At 41.3% G+C, this 19,525-nt stretch overlaps 1 protein-coding gene across 1 annotated transcript in view; it reads right to left on the minus strand.

Moving 5' to 3' along the window:
• The window catches only part of LOC136867302 (serine protease snake), a 79,645-nt gene that overhangs the window by 33,638 nt on the left and 26,482 nt on the right, over positions 1–19,525 (minus strand). The window contains 2 exon segments of the mRNA XM_067144457.2: positions 3,097–3,185; positions 13,228–13,431. Coding sequence (XP_067000558.2) covers positions 3,097–3,185; positions 13,228–13,431 — 293 coding nt within the window.

Raw genomic sequence — 19,525 nt, forward strand, 5'->3', positions numbered from 1 at the left:
AACGATGTATCCCAAGAGGATATCGTAAACAATACATCCCCGGCTGGAACGAGGAGAGTGAAAGATTCTTTAAAGAATTTGCGGCCATTGGTGATCCAGATACAGGTACTGAACTGTTGCAATCCCTAGATGAAAAGAAGAAGAGAATTTGGCAAGAAAATGTACAGTCCCTAGACTTCACTCACTCCAGCAGGTAAGCTTGGAGCCTGATCAGGAAATTGGACACACCAAACAACAAAATTAGACCGAAAACAAGCATCAGTCTAGACGACATGGCCAAGCACATGATCTCTACCTCAAAGGTTTCAGTAGAAGAGCATCATAGAAGGCACGTAAAGCACCTCTTGAAGAAAAAGAAACGTTCGGCTCAACGATTCTCTGAATTTTCTACCCCATTTCAACCACAGGAAACTAAACAGGCCTTATAAAGTCTAAAATCTGGGAAATCGGCAGGTGCTTATGGTATATATCCAGAGTTCCTTCTTCATTTTGGACCAGCTGCTGCTAAATGGCTTACTAACTTCTTTACAAACATACTAGAGACAGGTAACCTACCTTCACTCTTCAAGAAAATAAAAATAATTGCTGTATTGAAAACATCTAAGGACCCAACAAAAGTTGAGAGTTACCGGCCAATAGCATTCCTCAGTGTTACAATGAAGCTTCTGGAAAGGTTGATACATAACAGGATCACTGCGACAATAAATCAGCATATTCCAGTCGAGAAAGCTGGATTTATACCTGGACGAGGATGTAAAGAACAGGTTTTAGCACTAGTTAACCAAATTGAAAATGGATTTGAGAACAAAATGGTAAGCACGGGTGTCTTCTTAGATTTAACAGCTGCATATGACACCGCGTGGCAAGATAAGCTCCTTCTCAAATTTATCAGCATCATCCCTTGCCTGAAACTCTCCGCATTACTCAGTAACATGCTGAGTAATAGGTACTTTTAGATATTTCAGAAGACTCCAGAAGTAAAGTACATAAGATAAATGATGGACTCCGTCAGGGCTCTGTATTGGCCCCTGTACTATTCAACCTGTACACATATGATCTCCCAGTAACCATATCCAGAAAATTCATCTACGGATTACATCGCATTGGTCACCCAACATCAACGCTTCGATGAGTGTCAGTCGATGCTTACATCAGACTTAAAGATTCTAGACAGTTAATTTCATCAGAACAACCTTATACCAAACCTTCAGAAAACTGTTGTGTCTGCCTTCCACTTGCGGAATAGAAGTGCTGTTTACAAACCAACCGTATCATTCAGAGGAAAGAATCTACAGTATTGTAGTAACCCAAAATACCTGGGAGTTACACTGAACAGTTCCTTGACCTACAAGAATCACCTCTGTAATGTGTCAGCCAAGATCAAGACCAGGAATAACATCCTTGAGAAGCTGGCGGGTACATCCTGGGGTGCTAATGCTCAAATCCTGAGATCCACTGCTCTTGTACTTTTTCATTCCCTTGCTGAATATTGCTGCACAACCTGGCTTAACAGTGCTCACACTAAACTAGTAGACACCCAGCTGAGCCAAGCAATGCGTATCATTACCGGATGCATCCGACCAACCAACACTCACTGGCTTCCCACCCTAAGCCACATACCACCTTCATCCCTAAGAAGATTACAGTCACTGCTCAACTTACTGAAGAAAATAGAAAACAATCCTCACCTCCCTATTCATTCTGACACAGCAGCTTCTCCAGCTAAACGACTGAAATCCAGACACCCTCCTTGGCGTACTGCAATGAATCTGCAGGACACCTCCTTTATTATATCGGACGCCTGGAAAGAATAATGGCAACAGCAATCCTCGTTACCACATCATCGCATCACTGAGAACCCCTGCAAGTGCCCAGATGGATTTTCCATTCCCAGACGGCAGTGGAGGACGCTACACCGAATTAGGACCGGCCAAGATAGATGTGGAGCCACTCTCTTCAAATGGGGATGGGAGACATCACTGCAATGTGACTGCTGAGAAGAGGAGCAGACAGTGGATCACATTGCATTTGAGTGTCCTTTGTATACTTATAGAGGCTCTATAGAGGACTTACACTGTGTCACAAGCGAAGCTCTTTTCTGACCTCAACCTTTGATATGGAATTTTAGTTTTGAACTTGAGATGGTAGTTGTACATATTGCATATAATATTGTACTCGTCATACGCTAAACAAATTATGTTACGGTACAAAAATTACGTAGTTAATAATAATAATAATAATAATAATAATAATAATAATAATAATAATAATAATCACAACTCAAATTGCATTAACAAAATTGTGGTTTTCCACAATTCTCAGATAAGAGCAGGCTGCACGATAATGCACATGAGGCAATATTTCAGCTTTATATTCAAGAACATTATCTTCGACACTTTTTCACTGGTAACCGAGTGTATTGTTTTCATGTGAACTGACAGCGAGGCTCCTCTATGTCCTCTGTTCGGATCATGAGCCGTATTTCGTAGTATCTGAGTGATCCGCGAGTGCGTCACTCTGCACTGTCTGCTGCGAGTCTGGAGACTCGTGTGCCGTGAGCTTGCCTTTGCTGTGATTCGATTCACTCGATCAGTGAATGAATCGATACACTGCTTTGAAGCATATACTCAGTAGCCAACACTAATATCGCCAATATTCGGTTTTTGGGCATGTTCATCTAGCGTGATCCGCTGGGCACCTGAACCAATTTCCTGCGTACAAGGAGGTAGATTCGAAAAAGGACAGCATTACCCACCCAACTTACATACCCATTATTATTATTATTATTATTATTATTATTATTATTATTATTATTATTTAAACACGAGATGCCATAACAGACAAAATTTAAATTGAACCCAGCACTGGCCATCATGTTTGTCATGTTCAGAATCACGTAGATATTCAAAATGTAAACACAGAAATGCGATTTTATATAATAATGTATTGAAACAGAAGCATTTGTAGAGTGGCCCAGGAGAATATCTGAGAAAGCTGTTACTCAAAGCACAGATACCGATAACTGTAGCTACATCTCATTACACACTACAATGTTCCGCGGGTCCCTCGCTGTGAGGAAAGATATAGTACCCTTACCATGTGAGGAAACTCCCCTGGACTTGCAGCTTCTCCACCGAGAATGTAGAAGTTGATACTGTCTCTCTCAGTTCGGAGTTTTTGACATTCTGTGAAAGAAAAAAAAAAAACAGTACTATATTATTACCTCGAGAAACGAAACAATTGTCATCTGCTCTTTCCAAGTAGAATTTTAGGAATACTGCTAAAATTTATTGGCGTTATTGTGTTTTCTATATACAGGGTGAAGCGTAATTCGCGCACTCGGGCGTTGCAGCGCGACTCCTCACATGCCAGCAATAAAAAAATGTCTCTTACAAATTTTCGTCTTGCGAGTATATCCGGTAGAAAACGGACGTTGAAGACTAGCAATCTGGCAACACTGTAACCATATATACGGAAACTACCGCTGTCAGCACGTTCTAGTCGTTGGTGTCGAAGTGTCGAAGTTGGTGCAGTGGGTAGGGTTTTTGGTTGGCATGTAGGAGGTCGATGGTTCGGTCCTGGGTTGAGGCGCATTTTTTATTTGCTAATTTCCATCTGACTTTTCCTACTGCAATACAGTAAGACACCGTTTCTGAGGTCACATGTATCCTAAATTTACAACATTTTGTAACGCTGAAACAACAAATACCTGGTTAGACTAATAAGAAATAGACAGCTGAAACAAACAGGTTTCGCATCTAGTAGACGAAGTGGTGCGAATAAATTCACGGCCACGACGTGGAAAGGGCGCCTTTCAAAGCTGACCAATGAAAACGACTGTTCGTCCATTTCTAGGATCGTAGTATGTAAGTGCAAATAGTTTCTAGAGGACCCACTGCAATCGCTGTTGACGATTAAGATGTCAGATACCATACCACCTGGACTACATTTCATCATCATCATCATCTGTTTACCCTCCAGGTTCGGTTTTTCCCTCGGACTTAGCGAGGGATCCCACCTCTACCGCCTCAAGGGCAGTGTCCTGGAGCTTCAGACTCTTGGTCGGGGGATACAACTGGGGAGTATGACCAGTACCTCGCCCAGGCGGCCTCACCTGCTAAGCTGAACAGGGGCCTTGTGGAGGGATGGGAAGATTGGAAGGGATAGGCAAGGAAGAGGGAAGGAAGCGGCCGTGGCCTTAAGTTAGGTACCATCCCGGCATTCGCCTGGAGGAGAAGTGGGAAACCACGGAAACCACTTCCAGGATGGCTGAGGTGGGAATCGAACCCACCTCTACTCAGTTGACCTCCCGAGGCTGAGTGGACCCCGTTCCAGCCCTCGTACCACTTTTCAAATTTCGTGGCAGAGCCGGGAATCGAACCCGGGCCTCCGGGGGTGGCAGCTAATCACGCTAACCACTACACCACAGAGGCGGACTGGACTACATTTACGAAATAAAAAAAACAAACGCCTTAACCCAGGACCGACCACTCGACCTCCTGCATGCTAACTCAAAACTCTATCCACTGCACCAACTGTACTGTACGATTAACTTCCGCTGACAGAGGTAGTTACCCTACATGTGGTTACAGTGTTGCCAGATTGCTACTCCTCAACGTCGTTTTTCTGCCGGATATACTCGCAAGACGAAATTTTGTAAGAGACATTTTTTTATTGCTGGCATGTGAGGAGTCGCGCTGCGACGCCCGAGTGCGCGAATTACGCTTCACTCTGTATATATAAAATGGCAATTACGTTAACAATCTCAGTTTGTTGCTGTTATATATGAAATGAAAGGAGCAGAGCATAATGCACGTATGTGATTTTAAGTTCTATTTCTCAACATTACTTTCTCAAACATTTGTAACAAAATAATATTGATTATGACTTGTAACGTTAAGATATGCACAACATCTTGATAGATTATGCATCGTTCTTAATATCAGTTTTAAGGCTAGATTTAACACCAGGAAGTTATTAAGTGCCAATGCTTCATGAAGTGTTACTCTGAGAGAAAATTATTGGTACATTGCTACTTTTATTGCTTGTATACAACGAATTATCGTCCCATGTTTTGGTAGTTACGAAAAAGGTTTAGAATAAGCTGATGCCAGACTGAGTGGCTCAGATGGAAAAGTGCTGATTTTATGAACTCAAATTAGTGGGCTCGATCCAAGTTCAGTCCCAAGATATTTGAAGCTGTTCAAAATCGCCAGCCTCCTGTTGGTAGATTTGCCGGCTCGTAAAAGAACTCCTGCAGAACATTTCCAACACCTCGCCATCTCCGCAACCCATACAAGTAGTTAATGAGGTTTTAAACCATTGAAAATCCACAGCCTGTTTCCAGTAATTCGACTGGGTCAAGAATGGAATGAATGAACCCCTATCTAGCGGCGAGGATAGGAATTGTGCCGGCTGCCGATGCCTGTCGCCCTCCTCTGGGGCAATGATTAATGAATGACAGGTGAAATGAAATGATATTGGAGAGTGTTGCTGGAATGAAATATGACAGGGGAAAACCGGAGTGCCCGGAGAAAAACCTGTCCCACTTGCGCTTTGTCCAGCACAAATCTCACATGGAGTGACCGGGATTTGAACCACGAAACCCAGCGGTGAGAGGCCGGCGCGCTGCCGCCTGAGCCACGGAGGCTCAGTTTTTAAACCATTATTATTATTATTATTATTATTATTATTATTATTATTATTATTATTATTATTATTATTATTATTATTATTATTATTATTATTATTATTATTTCGTTATGCCCATACAATACAAAGAGCGCGTTTGAACTTGTTCATTAGCCTGATGGTTTTCGCCTTCTTATTCTCCCAAAATCTCTTCATGAATGCACTGTGTTGCATCTTGCGTTCTGCGGACCACATCCTACCAGATTTCCTTTTAGGTTTCTCCACGAACTTGTGCTTGGCTACTATTGTATTATTATTATTATTATTATTATTATTATTATTATTATTATTATTATTATTATCATCTGTTTACCTTCCAGGTTCGGCTTTTCCCTCGGACTCAGCGAGGGATCCCACCTCTACCGCCTCAAGGGCAGTGTCCTGGAGCTTCAGACTCTTGGTCGGGGATACAACTGGGGAGAATGACCAGTACCTCGCCCAGGCGGCCTCACCTGCTATGCTGAACAGGGGCCTTGTGGAGGGATGGGAAGATTGGAAGGGATAGACAAGGAAGAGGGAAGGAAGCGGCCGTGGCCTCAAATTAGGTACCATCCCGGCATTCGCCTGGAGGAGAAGTGGGAAACCACGGAAAACCACTTCCAGGATGGCTGAGGTGGGAATCGAACCCACCTCTACTCAGTTGACCTCCCGAGGCTGAGTGGACCCCGTGCCAGCCCTCGTACCACTTTTCAAATTTCGTGGCAGAGCCGGGAATCGAACCCGGGCCTCCGGGGGTGGCAGCTAATCACGCTAACCACTACACCACAGAGGGGGATATTATTATTATTATTATTATTATTATTATTATTATTATTATTATTATTATTATTATTATGTCAGCGTAGTAAACGTATTGTTATCAAGATAGACATCAAGCCAGTGCCCACCAAAATACTACAGGTCTATATGCCTAACAGTTCAGCGGATGATGAAGAAATCGAAAGAATACTGTACATGAAGACAGAGAAGATTTAGTACAATATAAAAGTGAGATGAGAATCTAATTGTAATGGAAGATTGGAATGCAGTGGTAGGCCAAGGAAGACAAGGTAATGTTGTTGTAGTAGAATTTAAACTGGGACAAAGGAATGAAAGAGGAAGTCGGCTGGTAGAATTCTGCACCGATCATTATTTAATCCTTGCTAAACCGAGCGAGTTGGCCGTGCGGTTATGGTCCCGCAGCTGTGAGCTTACATTTGGGAGATAGGGGGTTCAAACCGCACTGTCGACAGCCTTAAAGATGGTTTTCCGTAGTTTCCCATTTTCACAGCGGGCCAATGCAAGGACCATACCTTATTTAAGGCCACGGCTGCTTCCTTCCCACTCCTGGCCCTTTCCTATCCCATAACCGTCATAAGACCTATCTGTGTCGGTGCAACGTAAAGCAAATTGTAATTTTAAAAACGTCATTGCTAAAACTTGGTTCGAACACCACAAACGGCGACTATAACCTATAGGGGTTCAAGGCCTGGAGACACTGGAACGTATAAAATGGACTTAATTATGATTAGGCAGAGATTCAAAAACCATGTGTTGGATTCCATGACCTTCCCAGTAGCAGACGTGGACTCTGACAACAAATTTGTCATGAAATGCCGCCTGAAGTTGAAAAAATTGAAGAAACGAAGGAAGGAATGAAAGGAGATGGGATCTAGGCAAGTTGAAGGAAATTAGAGTGAGAAGTTGTTTCAGAGAAAATGTTGCACAAAGATTAAATGAAAAGGATGAAAGATGAAGAACTGACAGTTCTGCAGAATGAGATCAGTAAGGAAAATTAGGAAGAAAGTCAAGATCAACCAACAATCAGTGGATAACTCAGGAGATAAGAGACCTGATTGTCGAATGGGGAAAATACAAGAACGAAAAAATGAGGGGGTGGGGGAGGAAAAGAACACAGATGATTAAAGAATTAAGTAGGTAGAAAGTGCAGGGTAGCTAAGGAAGAATGGCTGATTGAGAAATGCAAGGATGTTGAAAGTTTTATAGTTGTAAGAAAGAAAGATGCTGCAAATAGGAAAATCGAGGAAAATCTTTGAAGAGAGGAAACCTAGGTGTATGTATATATATTAAGAGCCTCAATATATATACAGTATATGCATATTTCATAAATTTCAGCTTTTTTAAAAAAATCTGAAGGATATAAATACTTTAAATATTAAGGGAAGTACTACAAGAGGAGATGTTGAGTCCTAAAAGTATGGTCAGTAAGGTATGGTCAGAGGTTACTACAGTCTAGGAGTGGGGACCTTGAACCTGCCTTGTTTCCACCTCCCCTTCCTCCTCAATAAACATCTTCGATATCCGTTGTTGAGAGGGGCACATCGTTGTATTCTGAAAGACAAGTTCTTACGCCATTATCTGGCATATCTGACGTGTTCGATATTACTAGGTCTGGAAATTTATTATTATTATTATTATTATTATTATTATTATTAATAATCTATTTACCTTCCAGGTTTGGTTTCCCCTCGTACTCAGCGAGGGATCCCACCTCTACCGTCTCAAGGGCAGTGTCCTGAAGGGTGAGAATTTGAGCTGGGGGATACCACCGGGGAGGAGGACCAGTACCTTGCCCAGGCGGCCTCACCTGGTATGCTGAACAAGGGCCTTGGCGGGGGACGGGAAGATTGGAAGGGATAGACAATGAAGAGGCAAGGAAGCAGCCGTGGCCTTAAGTTAGGAACCGTCCCGGCGTTTGCATGGAGTAGAAGTGGGAAACCACGGAAAACCACTTCGAGGATGGCTGAGGTGGTAATCGAACTCACCTCTACTCAGTTGACGTCCCGAGGCTGAGTGGATCCCGTTCCAGCCCTCGTACCACTTTTCAAATTTCGTAGTAGAGCCGGGAATCGAACCCGGGCCCCCGGGGGTGGCAGCTAATCACGCTAACCACTACACCATAGAGGCGGACCTATTATTATTATTATTATTATTATTATTATTATTATTATTATTATTATTATTATTATTATTATTATTATTATTATTATCATCTAATATTTGGATCCACTGGGTAAATGGATGGCATGCTGTTTCTTGGTTCAAGAGATCCTGGGTTCGATTCCTGGCAGGGTCGGGGACTTTAACTTTTACCAGTTAATTTGTGTCGTTTTCAGCATTAGAATTCCTTATAGGTCGCGCCCTATCCCTACAGACGCGCAGGTCGCCTATATGGCATCAACTCAAAAGACCTACACAAAGGCTCTCCGGAGGACACACGCCACTTTATTAGCTCAGGAAGAAAGAGAACAGAAGCTTTTGAAATGTGACTGAAGGTGAGCAGGGTAGATCGAATTACGAATGAACAGATACTGAATCGAATTGGTGAGAGAACGATTTGTGGAAATTTGACGAGAAGAGATAGAATGATAGGACACAGACACCTAGGACTCGTTCAGTTAGTTTTTGAGGGAAGTGTAGGCGGTAAGAACGGTAGAGGTAGACCAAAGCATGAATATGACAAACAGATTAGAGTACATGTAGGATGTAGTAGTTATGTAGGAACGAAAAGGTCAGCATAGTGGCATGGAGAGCTGCATCAAACCAGTATATGGGCTGCTAACCGAAACAACGTTAACAATGTATTATTAATATTATTATTATTATTATTATTATTATTATTATTATTATTATTATTATTATTATTATTATTGTGTAATTAGGAGACCGAGTGGAGTTGCCGCGTGTGTTATCGCACTACGGCTATGGAGTCAAGTACGCATTCGAGAGAGTTATGGGTTCGAACCCCACTGTCGGTTGTTCTGAGAATGTTTTTCTATGGTTTCCTAATTTTCATTTCAAGGCAAATGCCGGGGCAGTTCTAATCCATAGGCCACACCTGCTTCCTTCCACTATAATTCATTTAATTTTCATTAGCTCCTCAACTGAGGCTGGTGTCAGGAAGGGACCGTAAAAACATGCCATATAAATTCATCTCATCTCTTCCTCGACCCCGTATCAAGACAAACAACTTCCATTGATTAGGACATGAAGTTCAGTTAGGAATTATACCGATGGATGAAGCTGCAGATTAACATATAAACCGGCTTCGTCAGTGAGATCATGGAGGCGAAAAGAGGAGGATAATTACCTAGAAGAATAATGGGCTCGGACATAGAGGGTAAGGGAAGTATAGGGAGACCAAGACGACGATGGTTCCTCCGTTTCTAATTATTTAAATATAAGAGCTGTGGAACGAGACGAGGCCACAAACTGAAAATAGAGGATTCTGGAGGTGCGTAGTTAATTCAAAGGCTTGCAGACTGAACGCTGGAAGCCATAACGGTCTCTAATGAAGATATACATGATATACAGCACTCGAAATTTTGTCACGCGGGAGTTCTTTTCCGTGCCGGTAGATCTACCAACAGGAAGCTCGCCGGTTAAATCCCACCAGACGGAGTTGGGATCGAACCCACCAACTGGCTCATAAAGAAAGCGCTTCACCGTCTGAGCAACTCAGCCCGGCTATTATTATTTCATTTTTATCCAAAATGGTAGTATATTAACAAGGGAAGCTTTCGAACCTTCCGGCGACAATATTGTCACAAAACCTTCCGGGACCTCTGTGGTGTAGTGGTTAGTGTGATTAGCTGCCATTTCCGGAGCCCCGGGTTCGATTCCCGGCTCTGCCACGAAATTTGAAAAGTGGTACGAGGGCTGGAACGAGGTCCACTCAGCCTCCAGAGGTCAACTGAGTAGAGGTGGGTTCGATTCCCACGTCAGCCATCCTGGAAGTGGTTTTCCGTGGTTTCCCACTTCTCCAGGCAAATGCCGGGATGGTACCTAACTTAAGGCCACGGGCGCTTCCTTCCCACTTCCTTGTCTATCCCTTCCAATCTTCCCATCCGCGCACAAGGCCCCTGTTCAGCATAGCAGGTGAGGCCGACAGGGCGAGGTACTGGTCATCCTCCCCAGTTGTATCCCCCGACCCAGAGCCTGAAGCTCAAGGACACTGGCCTTGAGGCGGTAGAGGTGGGATCCCTCGCTGAGTCCGAGGGAAAAACCTAACCTGGAGGGTAAACGGATTACGAAGGAACGAACGAACCTTCCGGGATGAACAAGCAAGAAACTAATGTGCTACGTTGCCATGTAATCGTACATACTAATGCGCAAGTATTGGTTATGCTGTAATTAGGAGCCCCGGTTTTGCTCTTTGACACTTCCGACAACGATGGGATAGGAAAGGGCTAGGAGTGGGAAGGAAGCGACCGTAGCCTCAATTATGGTACAGCCTGGTCTGAAAATGGAAAACAACGGAAAACCATCTTCAGGGCTGCCGACAGTGGGGTTCGAACCCACTATCTCCCGGATGCAAGCTCACAGCTGCGCGACCCTAGCCGCACCGCCAACTCGCCCGGTTCCGTCTTTCTGAAATTGTGGGTTTCTATAGCACTGTCCGCATTTAACACCATAAATCTCTCTGCTTCGGGGCCAGTATACTTTTAGTTAACCATGTAGTATAAAACTTTCTCGGTTTCAGGAGAATTGATTACCTAATAATGTTTGCTGTGGAGCTGCTTTCTTTGCCACATCCCTTGCATACTACTTGTATTATTATTATTATTATTATTATTATTATTATTATTATTATTATTATTATTATTATTATTATTATTATTATTATTATTATTATTATTTTATTCTTCTTATTATTATTATTAGTAGTAGTAGTAGTAGATACCTGTTATAGATAGGGCAGGAGATGGAAGGGGAGTGAATGAATGAAATGAATGAAATCCCATCTACCGGCGAGGATAGAAATTGTGCCGGCTGCCGAAGGTGTTGGGTTCCTCAGGAGCAATGATAAATGACCGACAGATGAAGTGAAATGATATTGAAGAGAGTTGCTGGAATGAAAGATGACAGGGAAAACCGAAGTACCCGGAGAAAAATCTGTCCCGTGTCCGCTTTGTTCAGCACAATGAGCCACGGAAGCTAGCGGCGAAAGGTCACTGCCGCCTGGTGGGAGGGCATTATATTGCCCTAATCATGTATGCTTGATAAACTGATCAAGATATAGCTAAAAGGGCAACCTTGGCCAGAATTTACTTAGAGTACAGTGGCCGAAGTAACAATAGAGTCATCCTCCATATATTGGCGAAGGCAAAATTCAAACAAAGAGTCAAGCAATATTTTTGGGAAAGGTACAGTGCTGTTTAAAAATAAATATCAGTTGTCATTTAAGTCATTCTCCCAAACAATCTTGCAAACTGTCCGGAACTATTCTTGTACCTCTGCAATTTTTATGTTATGTAAATGTAAATACTCTGTAATCTGTTCTTGTACCTCTGAAACTCTGTGTTATGTATTGTAAATACTCAGTAGTCCGCCCCTGTGGTGTAGTGATTAGTGTGATTAGCTGCCATCCCAGGAGGCCCGGGTTCGATTCCCGACTCTGCCACGAAATTTGAAAAGTGGTACGAGGGCTGGAACGGGGTCCACTCAGCCTCGGGAGATCAACTGAGTAGAGGTGCGTTCGATTCCCACCTCAGCCATCCTGGAAGTGGTTTTCCGTGGTTTCCCACTTCTCCTCCAGGCAAATGCCGGGCTAGTCCCTAATTCAAGGCCACGGCCGCTTCCTTCCCTCTTCCTTGTCTATCCCTTCCGATCTTCCCATCCCCCCGCAAGGCCCCTGTTCAGCATAGCATCTGGTCATCCTCCCCAGTTGTATCCCCCGATCCAGAGTCTGAAGCTCCAGGACACTGCCCTTGAGGCGGTAGAGGTGGGATCCCTCGCCGAGTCTGAGGGAAAAGCCGAACCTGGAGGATAACCAGATTAAGAAGAAGAAGAAATACTCTGTAACCAATAATTCTTGTACGTCTGCAACTTTTATGTTATGTAATTGTAAATAATCTGAAATATATTCTTGTACTTCTGCATCTCTCATGTTATGTAAATGAAAATACTTTGTAATGTATTCTTGTACCTTTGCAACTTACATGTTATGTAAATGTAAACACGGTCTGAAATAATTCTTTATAATCCTCATATTGATGATGTACATATTTATATATTGTATGTGTTTATATGCTCAACCGTTTACTAATAATCTTATATACACAAACTATATTTTGATATGTAAGTGCCCGCCAGTATGTAATGTCCTGTACAATTCCTCTGTATTAGCCTACAGGCTCGTTGGAATTAATTGAAATAAATGAATGAATGAATGAATGAATGAATGACCCCTGTTTTCAAATATAGTTTATGAATATTTAATAAGATACGGTGTTCCACCGCCTCGACTATGGAAAATGAGAACAGAAATGTTAGAAATATGGGACATTTAACCGTTCTGATGTGCATAATCACCTGTAAATATCTCGTTATTGGTAAATGCTACCGCGATCGGGACGATTTCAAATATACTGAATTGTGGAGCTGTTCCTTAAAACACAGGATGTTTGGTTATGATAACCACAGCTAAGCCGTTATGCTTGAGAAGAAGTATGTTTGATACGTAACATCACGCAATTGGTGGGCAAATGTTACTTTATTACATTTCAGAAATTGTGTGAATGGGATGGGACATACCGGCGCTGCTTCTTTCTCCTGGTTTCAGCTGCTTCGTTCGCGCAGATTTGCGGCCACAACATACTATTTCTAAGAACTGGTCGAAACCGCACCGCTCGTGATCGTAGATCCCTCTAGTGACATTCTCAAGAACTGTGTGACAGTCCTTCAGCATCTTACAGGTTCCAGTGCTGCCGTCAGGGAGCGTGCATTCTCGTCCCAACTCTGCAAAAGATAAGTAACAAATCAGTAAAACCATGAACTTGACATACTTAAATGCAAGTTCCGATAAGGAGCGTAACCATCACTACATAGAATAAATAAATAAATAAATAAATAAATAAATAAATAAATAAATAAATAAATAAATAAATAAATAAATAAATAAATAAATAAATAAATAAATAAATAAATAAATAAATACATTATAATTAATTAATTAATTAATTAAAAGAAGAGTTGTTTCGGGCTGTACAACACAATCACATAGAGTTTCCTATAAAATATTGTATTATACACAATTGGCACAGTTATCAATCTTATGGTCCCTGCTACCGTGTGCAGCCATTTTGATTTGACACCATTAAGGTTGCCTGCTTGCTAATTTCGAACAAACTATATTCTTCTTTTTATTATTATTATCGTAATGTCAGAAATTGTATGAATGGGATGGGACATACCAGCGCTGCTTCTTTCTCTACCCTTGCATACTATTTACTTGTATTATTATTATTATTATTATTATTAGTAGTAGTAGTAGTAGTAGTAGTAGTAGTAGTAGTAGTAGTAGTAGTATATACCTGTTATAGAGAGGGCCATGCCTTTGCTGGCGGGACCTAGTGTTTACGGTGCACTACGTCTTCTGGTATGGGCTAAAGCAATCTTGTTACTTTCATTGATCTGTCTCAGCTTTATCCTTGGCTTTGACAAAATGAAAGTGACTGAGGTATGAGTGATGCTAGTAATGCCATTCCTTCTGCAGCCAGTCCCTGCTATGAATGGTGTGAAAATATTGCTCATAGGGTAGGTTGTTGCATGCATTTCAGTGGGCTTGGCAGACTGATATGTAATAGCAACTTCTGGCTCGGTGAGGAAAGCAACGGGAAACTACCTCACTCCTCATTTCCCTAGTACGCCTCTTCAGTGATGCCTAGGCCATCTATGACAGCTGATGGCGGAGCTGTTGAGGATCCAACCAGCCTTCGGGCTGAGGACTAAACATACATACATACATAGAGAGGGCAGGAGATGGGAGGGGAGTGAACATCCACAACCTACCTACCAAAACTCTTAGCGCTATTATCTTCCGTCCTCGAAGGCCTGGGTTCGATTCCCGGTACTGCCAGAGATTTAAGAATGGTAGGAGGGTTGGTATGTTGTTAAAATGGTACATGCAGCTCACCTCCATTGGGAGTGTGCCTGAAAAGAGCTGCACCACCTCGGGATGAGGGCACGATTTTCTTTGTCTGGTTCCATGGCTAAATGGCTAGTATACCAAGAGCCCCTGTGTTCGATTCCCGACTGGGTTGGGAATTTAATTTTCATTGAAATTTTCTTCGACATTCGGAATCATCTTAGGAAGGGCCCCCAATACTCACAGACGCGCAGGTCACCTACAGGGTGTCAACTCGAAAGACTTGTACCAGGCCTCTGCGGAAGCCATACGCCATTGTTATTATTATTATTATTATTATTATTATTATTATTATTATTATTATTATTATTATTATTGCTATTTGCTTTAACCTCGCACCGACACAGATATGTATTATGGCGACGATATTATTATTATTATTATTATTATTATTATTATTATTATTATTATTATTATTATTATTATTATTATCATTATTGCCAATCTCTTTGGCGGAATGGACAGCATTGCAACCTTCTCTTTAGAGGGTCCCATGTTCGATTATCGGCCGGGTTGGAGATTTTAGCCCCGTTCGGTTAATTCCTCTGGCTGGATGACTGAAATTTTGTGTTTTTCTCAATACACACATTACACACCATACTACTAACCATCACTGATAAACGCAATAGTGAACACAACCCTTCACATATGGTTGGTACCGAGCTCGATAACTGCAGTCGCTTAAGTCCAGCCAGTATCCAGTATTCGGGAGATAGTGGATTCGAACGCCACTGTCAGCAGCCCTGAAGATGGTTTTCCGTGATTTCCCATTTTCACATCAGGCAAATGCTGGGGCTGTACCTTAATTAAGGCCGCGGCCACTTCCTTCCTACTCCTAGCCCTCTCCCGTCCCATCGTCATCATAAGACCTATCTGCGTCGGTGCGACTTAAAGCCAATTGGAAAATAAATAAATACGTATTTATTTATTTATTTATTTATTTATTTATTTATTTATTTATTTATTTATTTATTTATTTATTGTTGTGTCAGGAAGGGCATCGTTCGTAAAATAGGACCATGTGTACGTGGGTGAATCAACTAGGATGTAGGAAAAGTTTTATAAGATGATTATTATCGCTGTGAGTTGTTACAATGTAATTATAACGTTCCTGAAACAAGTAAGTGTTTTATTACATGTTTCCTGGTTTATATAATCTTAATATTTTACTATTCAGCCGTTATTCTCTTAAAATTGAGTCTTAATCATGTATGTCTGAAATAGTTATACGTACTTTCAATACGGGTCTCATAAAATATCAACCCTTGATATTCAACAAATATTTTAAAAAGTTCGAAACATACCTTCAGTTAAGGTATTCCGGCTCTCAGCTGAAAGCTACACTCCGAGCGACTGATAACAGGAATCTTCGAGTTGTTTTATCATGGCCTCGGCACCAAATATCTTGAGTGTAATGTCTTGTGGCAGCATCACCTTTACTGGCCAGAAAAAGCTTTTGGTCATCCACATATTCGCGGAATGCAAAGCGTTCTGAGTTAAGAATCTAGTTATTTAGTCCTTATAAAATTTCTTCTAAGCAGTGGCCCCAGTACTACGATTTGTCTAACTCTTCCCTTACAGGAAATTTTGTTATAATGAGCTCTGTAGTGGGCGTCAAAACTCTGTGAACTTTGTCCAGTATTCAGTGTATTATCGTCCTTCAACAATGTCCTACTAACAACATTATTGCATTCGTTGGAAAAGGTTGTCAGAGAATGGAGGAAAACAGGTACGCCATCTCACCATTTATGATATAAGTATAAAGGTGTAAAAATTGACTGTCTAGCCTTTGCTGATGGTATGGTACTTACATCCAAAAACATACCAGATGCACAAAAGCAACTTGATATTCTACAAGAACAATCAGAAAAATTCGGACTTCAAATATCATACGAAGAAACTAAATATATGACTGACATTAAAAAATGCACCACAAGAACTAACAAAACACTAACAAAATATCAAGGGTAAAGAATTCAAATACCTAGGTGAATGGATTACAGAAAACTGTAATGAAAGGAAATCCGTAACTTCAAAAATTCAAAAGATGGAAACTGCTCTCCAACTAACAAGAACCGTTTACAATAAACAATGTATTTTATGGAACACTAAGGTACGACATTACAATACAGTAGTTAAACCAGAAACACTCTACGGTGCAGAAACTCTCAACCCACAACAAAAGGGATTAAAGGAACAATTAGACATTAAAGAACGAAAAATCATGAGAAAATTCTTAGCATCAAGAATAATAAACGGAACTCATTACGCTAAACCTAATAGTGAAATATACAAGAACATTTCCAAAATTACAGATGCAATTGGAATGTGACGAATCCAATTTGCAGGGCATTTGGAACGAATGAACCCTAACAGACTTTCACATCAAATTTACACATTTCTACCAAACAAAGTCACGAGAACAAAGTGGTAAAAATTATTAGAGAAAGACCTCACTGAGTCAGGATCGCCAAATATACAACATCGAAAGGAAATACAAAACATTATTCAAACACTGGAATTTGAGGAACAAGAAAGGAAACCCACACGATCGGCATGGTCGGAGGACCGGAGACGTGAACAATCATTGAAGATGAAGAACTATTGGGCAAAAAAGAAGGCCGAAAAATGTTGATTCCGCGTGTTCCTACGTGACCTATCCCCGAAGAAGAGGTTTGGATTCACCCCCCGCCTATATAACACCAGTGCTTCAGTGTGTTAGATATAAGTTGGAAGAATAAATTCGTCAGCACAGACGATAGTACCTACAGAGAAAACGGTAATTTCTGCAACGCTGTCAATTGTTGTTTCTGAATTGTATTTCGGAACTATAGTCACTGTAAAATTAACGAAATGTACTTCTACTTCTTTCGCCTTTTCCCAGTTACTTGGGATCAGCACTACATTTGTTTTTGACCCAAATTTACAGACGAATGCCTTTTCTGGCGTTAACGGTACTGTATATAGAGGGATGTATTCGCAATTGCGTGTCTCTGTGATGGATTTTAGTGTGTTGAGTTGTTTGTATATGAAGTGGTATGTACTAAGACTAACAGAAATCAAAGTCCCCGAGCCAGACGAGGGAAAAATTCCCAGCCGGACCGGGAATCCAATCCGGTACCCCCCGAATCAAAGTCCGCTGTGCTGACCACTCAACTAAGGAGTCGGACAATTAACAACGAAAATCAAAAATAACTAAAGAAATTTGCTTTGTAACGTTCTCTTAGGTAGAAAGGAGAGTTATATAAAAAGTGCGATCCAACCTTGATCTTCTCTGCTGGCGAGAAGAGCGAGTTGATCATCCTAATTACAGTCCACTTGTGTCCTTCAAGAAGACTGCCATATAATATTACCATCATTACGACACGTTCAGATATAGCGAAAAACGAAGTAAATATCGTTGTGACGCCCATCCTATCGTTGTATCATGCAGGAAAAGAGATGTGCATCCTTTCTGTCCAGGCTAAAGAACACGTGACATTGGGATTGGGTGGGAAAAATTGAAGAAACTTCCAAAATCAAAGACCATTGTATTTTAAAGCAGGTAGCCTACACTGCTGGTTGTCAAGTATTTTCTAGCGGAATGAATGTACAGTAATAATTAAATGGAGGGCTCCGCAAGGCAGTATTATTGTACCTCTGTATTTTGTTATTATATGCGTAAAGAGCTGGAATCATAAGTAAGGATTTTTACTGATGATCCCATCTATAAAGTCAAAAGTAAGTTTGTTTGTGCATTATACAAATCCACTGATCAGTACCAAAATTTGAACCAAGGCTCATGAGGCACTCGGATGGGATGTAGAGGTAGATATATCGTCAAAGGCTTAATAAAATTCGTCATAATGTGTGATATACGGGTAGAAGGTTGCATGTGTGTTGCATTTGTATATAATGACGCTGGATTTAGAAAGTTAAACACCGAGCTCGATAGCTGTAGTCGCTTAAGTGCGGCCAGTATCCAGTATTCGGGAGATAGTAGGTTCGAACCCCACTGTCGGCAGCCCTGTAAATGGTTTTCCGTGGTTTCCCATTTTCACACCAGGCAAATGCTGGGGCTGTACCTTAATTAAGGCCACGGCCGCTTCCTTCCCACTCCTAGGCCTTTCCCCTCCCATCGTCGCCATAAGACCTATCTGTGTCGGTGCGACGTAAAGCAACTAGCAAAAAAAAAAAAAAAAAAAAGTTAAACTAGTAGTACTTTTTGTCATATTTTCTTTCCGTGGAATTGGTAGTTGTACTCTTGTTTTTGTTGTTGTAGTAATAGAGTAATTATGGTTTAACTTTATTATCACTTATAATTTTAAGCTAGTGGTAAGCTCAACCTATATAGTATAGTAAGCCGTAGTGTTAAGCGCTGGAAATAATGAAGATGTGTGTGAATTTGTATATGATGATGCTGGTTTTGGAATGTTAAACTACTAGTATTTCTTGTAATATTTTATTTCCGTGAAATTGCTTGTTGTACTCTTGTTGTTTGTTTGTTGTTGTTGTTGGATAATTATGTTTACTTTACTTTATTATTACATTACTGTAAGTGGCCATTACCACCGGGACATTTCCCATTTGCGATGTATTTGTTAATAATAATAATAATAATAATAATAATAATAATAATAATAATAATAATAATAATAATAATAATAACCGTGCCCGGTCAGCTTACGTGGGGGTCTGGTTCTGAAATGAGTAGGAGCTAGGCATAACCCTGCGTAAGACACTGGGGTGGGGGCCCTCAACCCCGACACGGAGCGTCCCATATGGCTGATAGGGGAAGCTCCTCTAGATATGCAGGACAGGTGTGAATAAGGCTTAGCCAAATAAGCACCCGCGGATCAACTGAGGTAAACAGAGAAATGGTCAACGGCCTCGACGGCAGAAGAGGACATATCCCAATGGCAGAGA

Source organism: Anabrus simplex, chromosome 1 (genome assembly GCF_040414725.1).
Source record: "Anabrus simplex isolate iqAnaSimp1 chromosome 1, ASM4041472v1, whole genome shotgun sequence".
In the NCBI taxonomy this organism is placed as follows: Eukaryota; Metazoa; Arthropoda; class Insecta; order Orthoptera; family Tettigoniidae; genus Anabrus; species Anabrus simplex.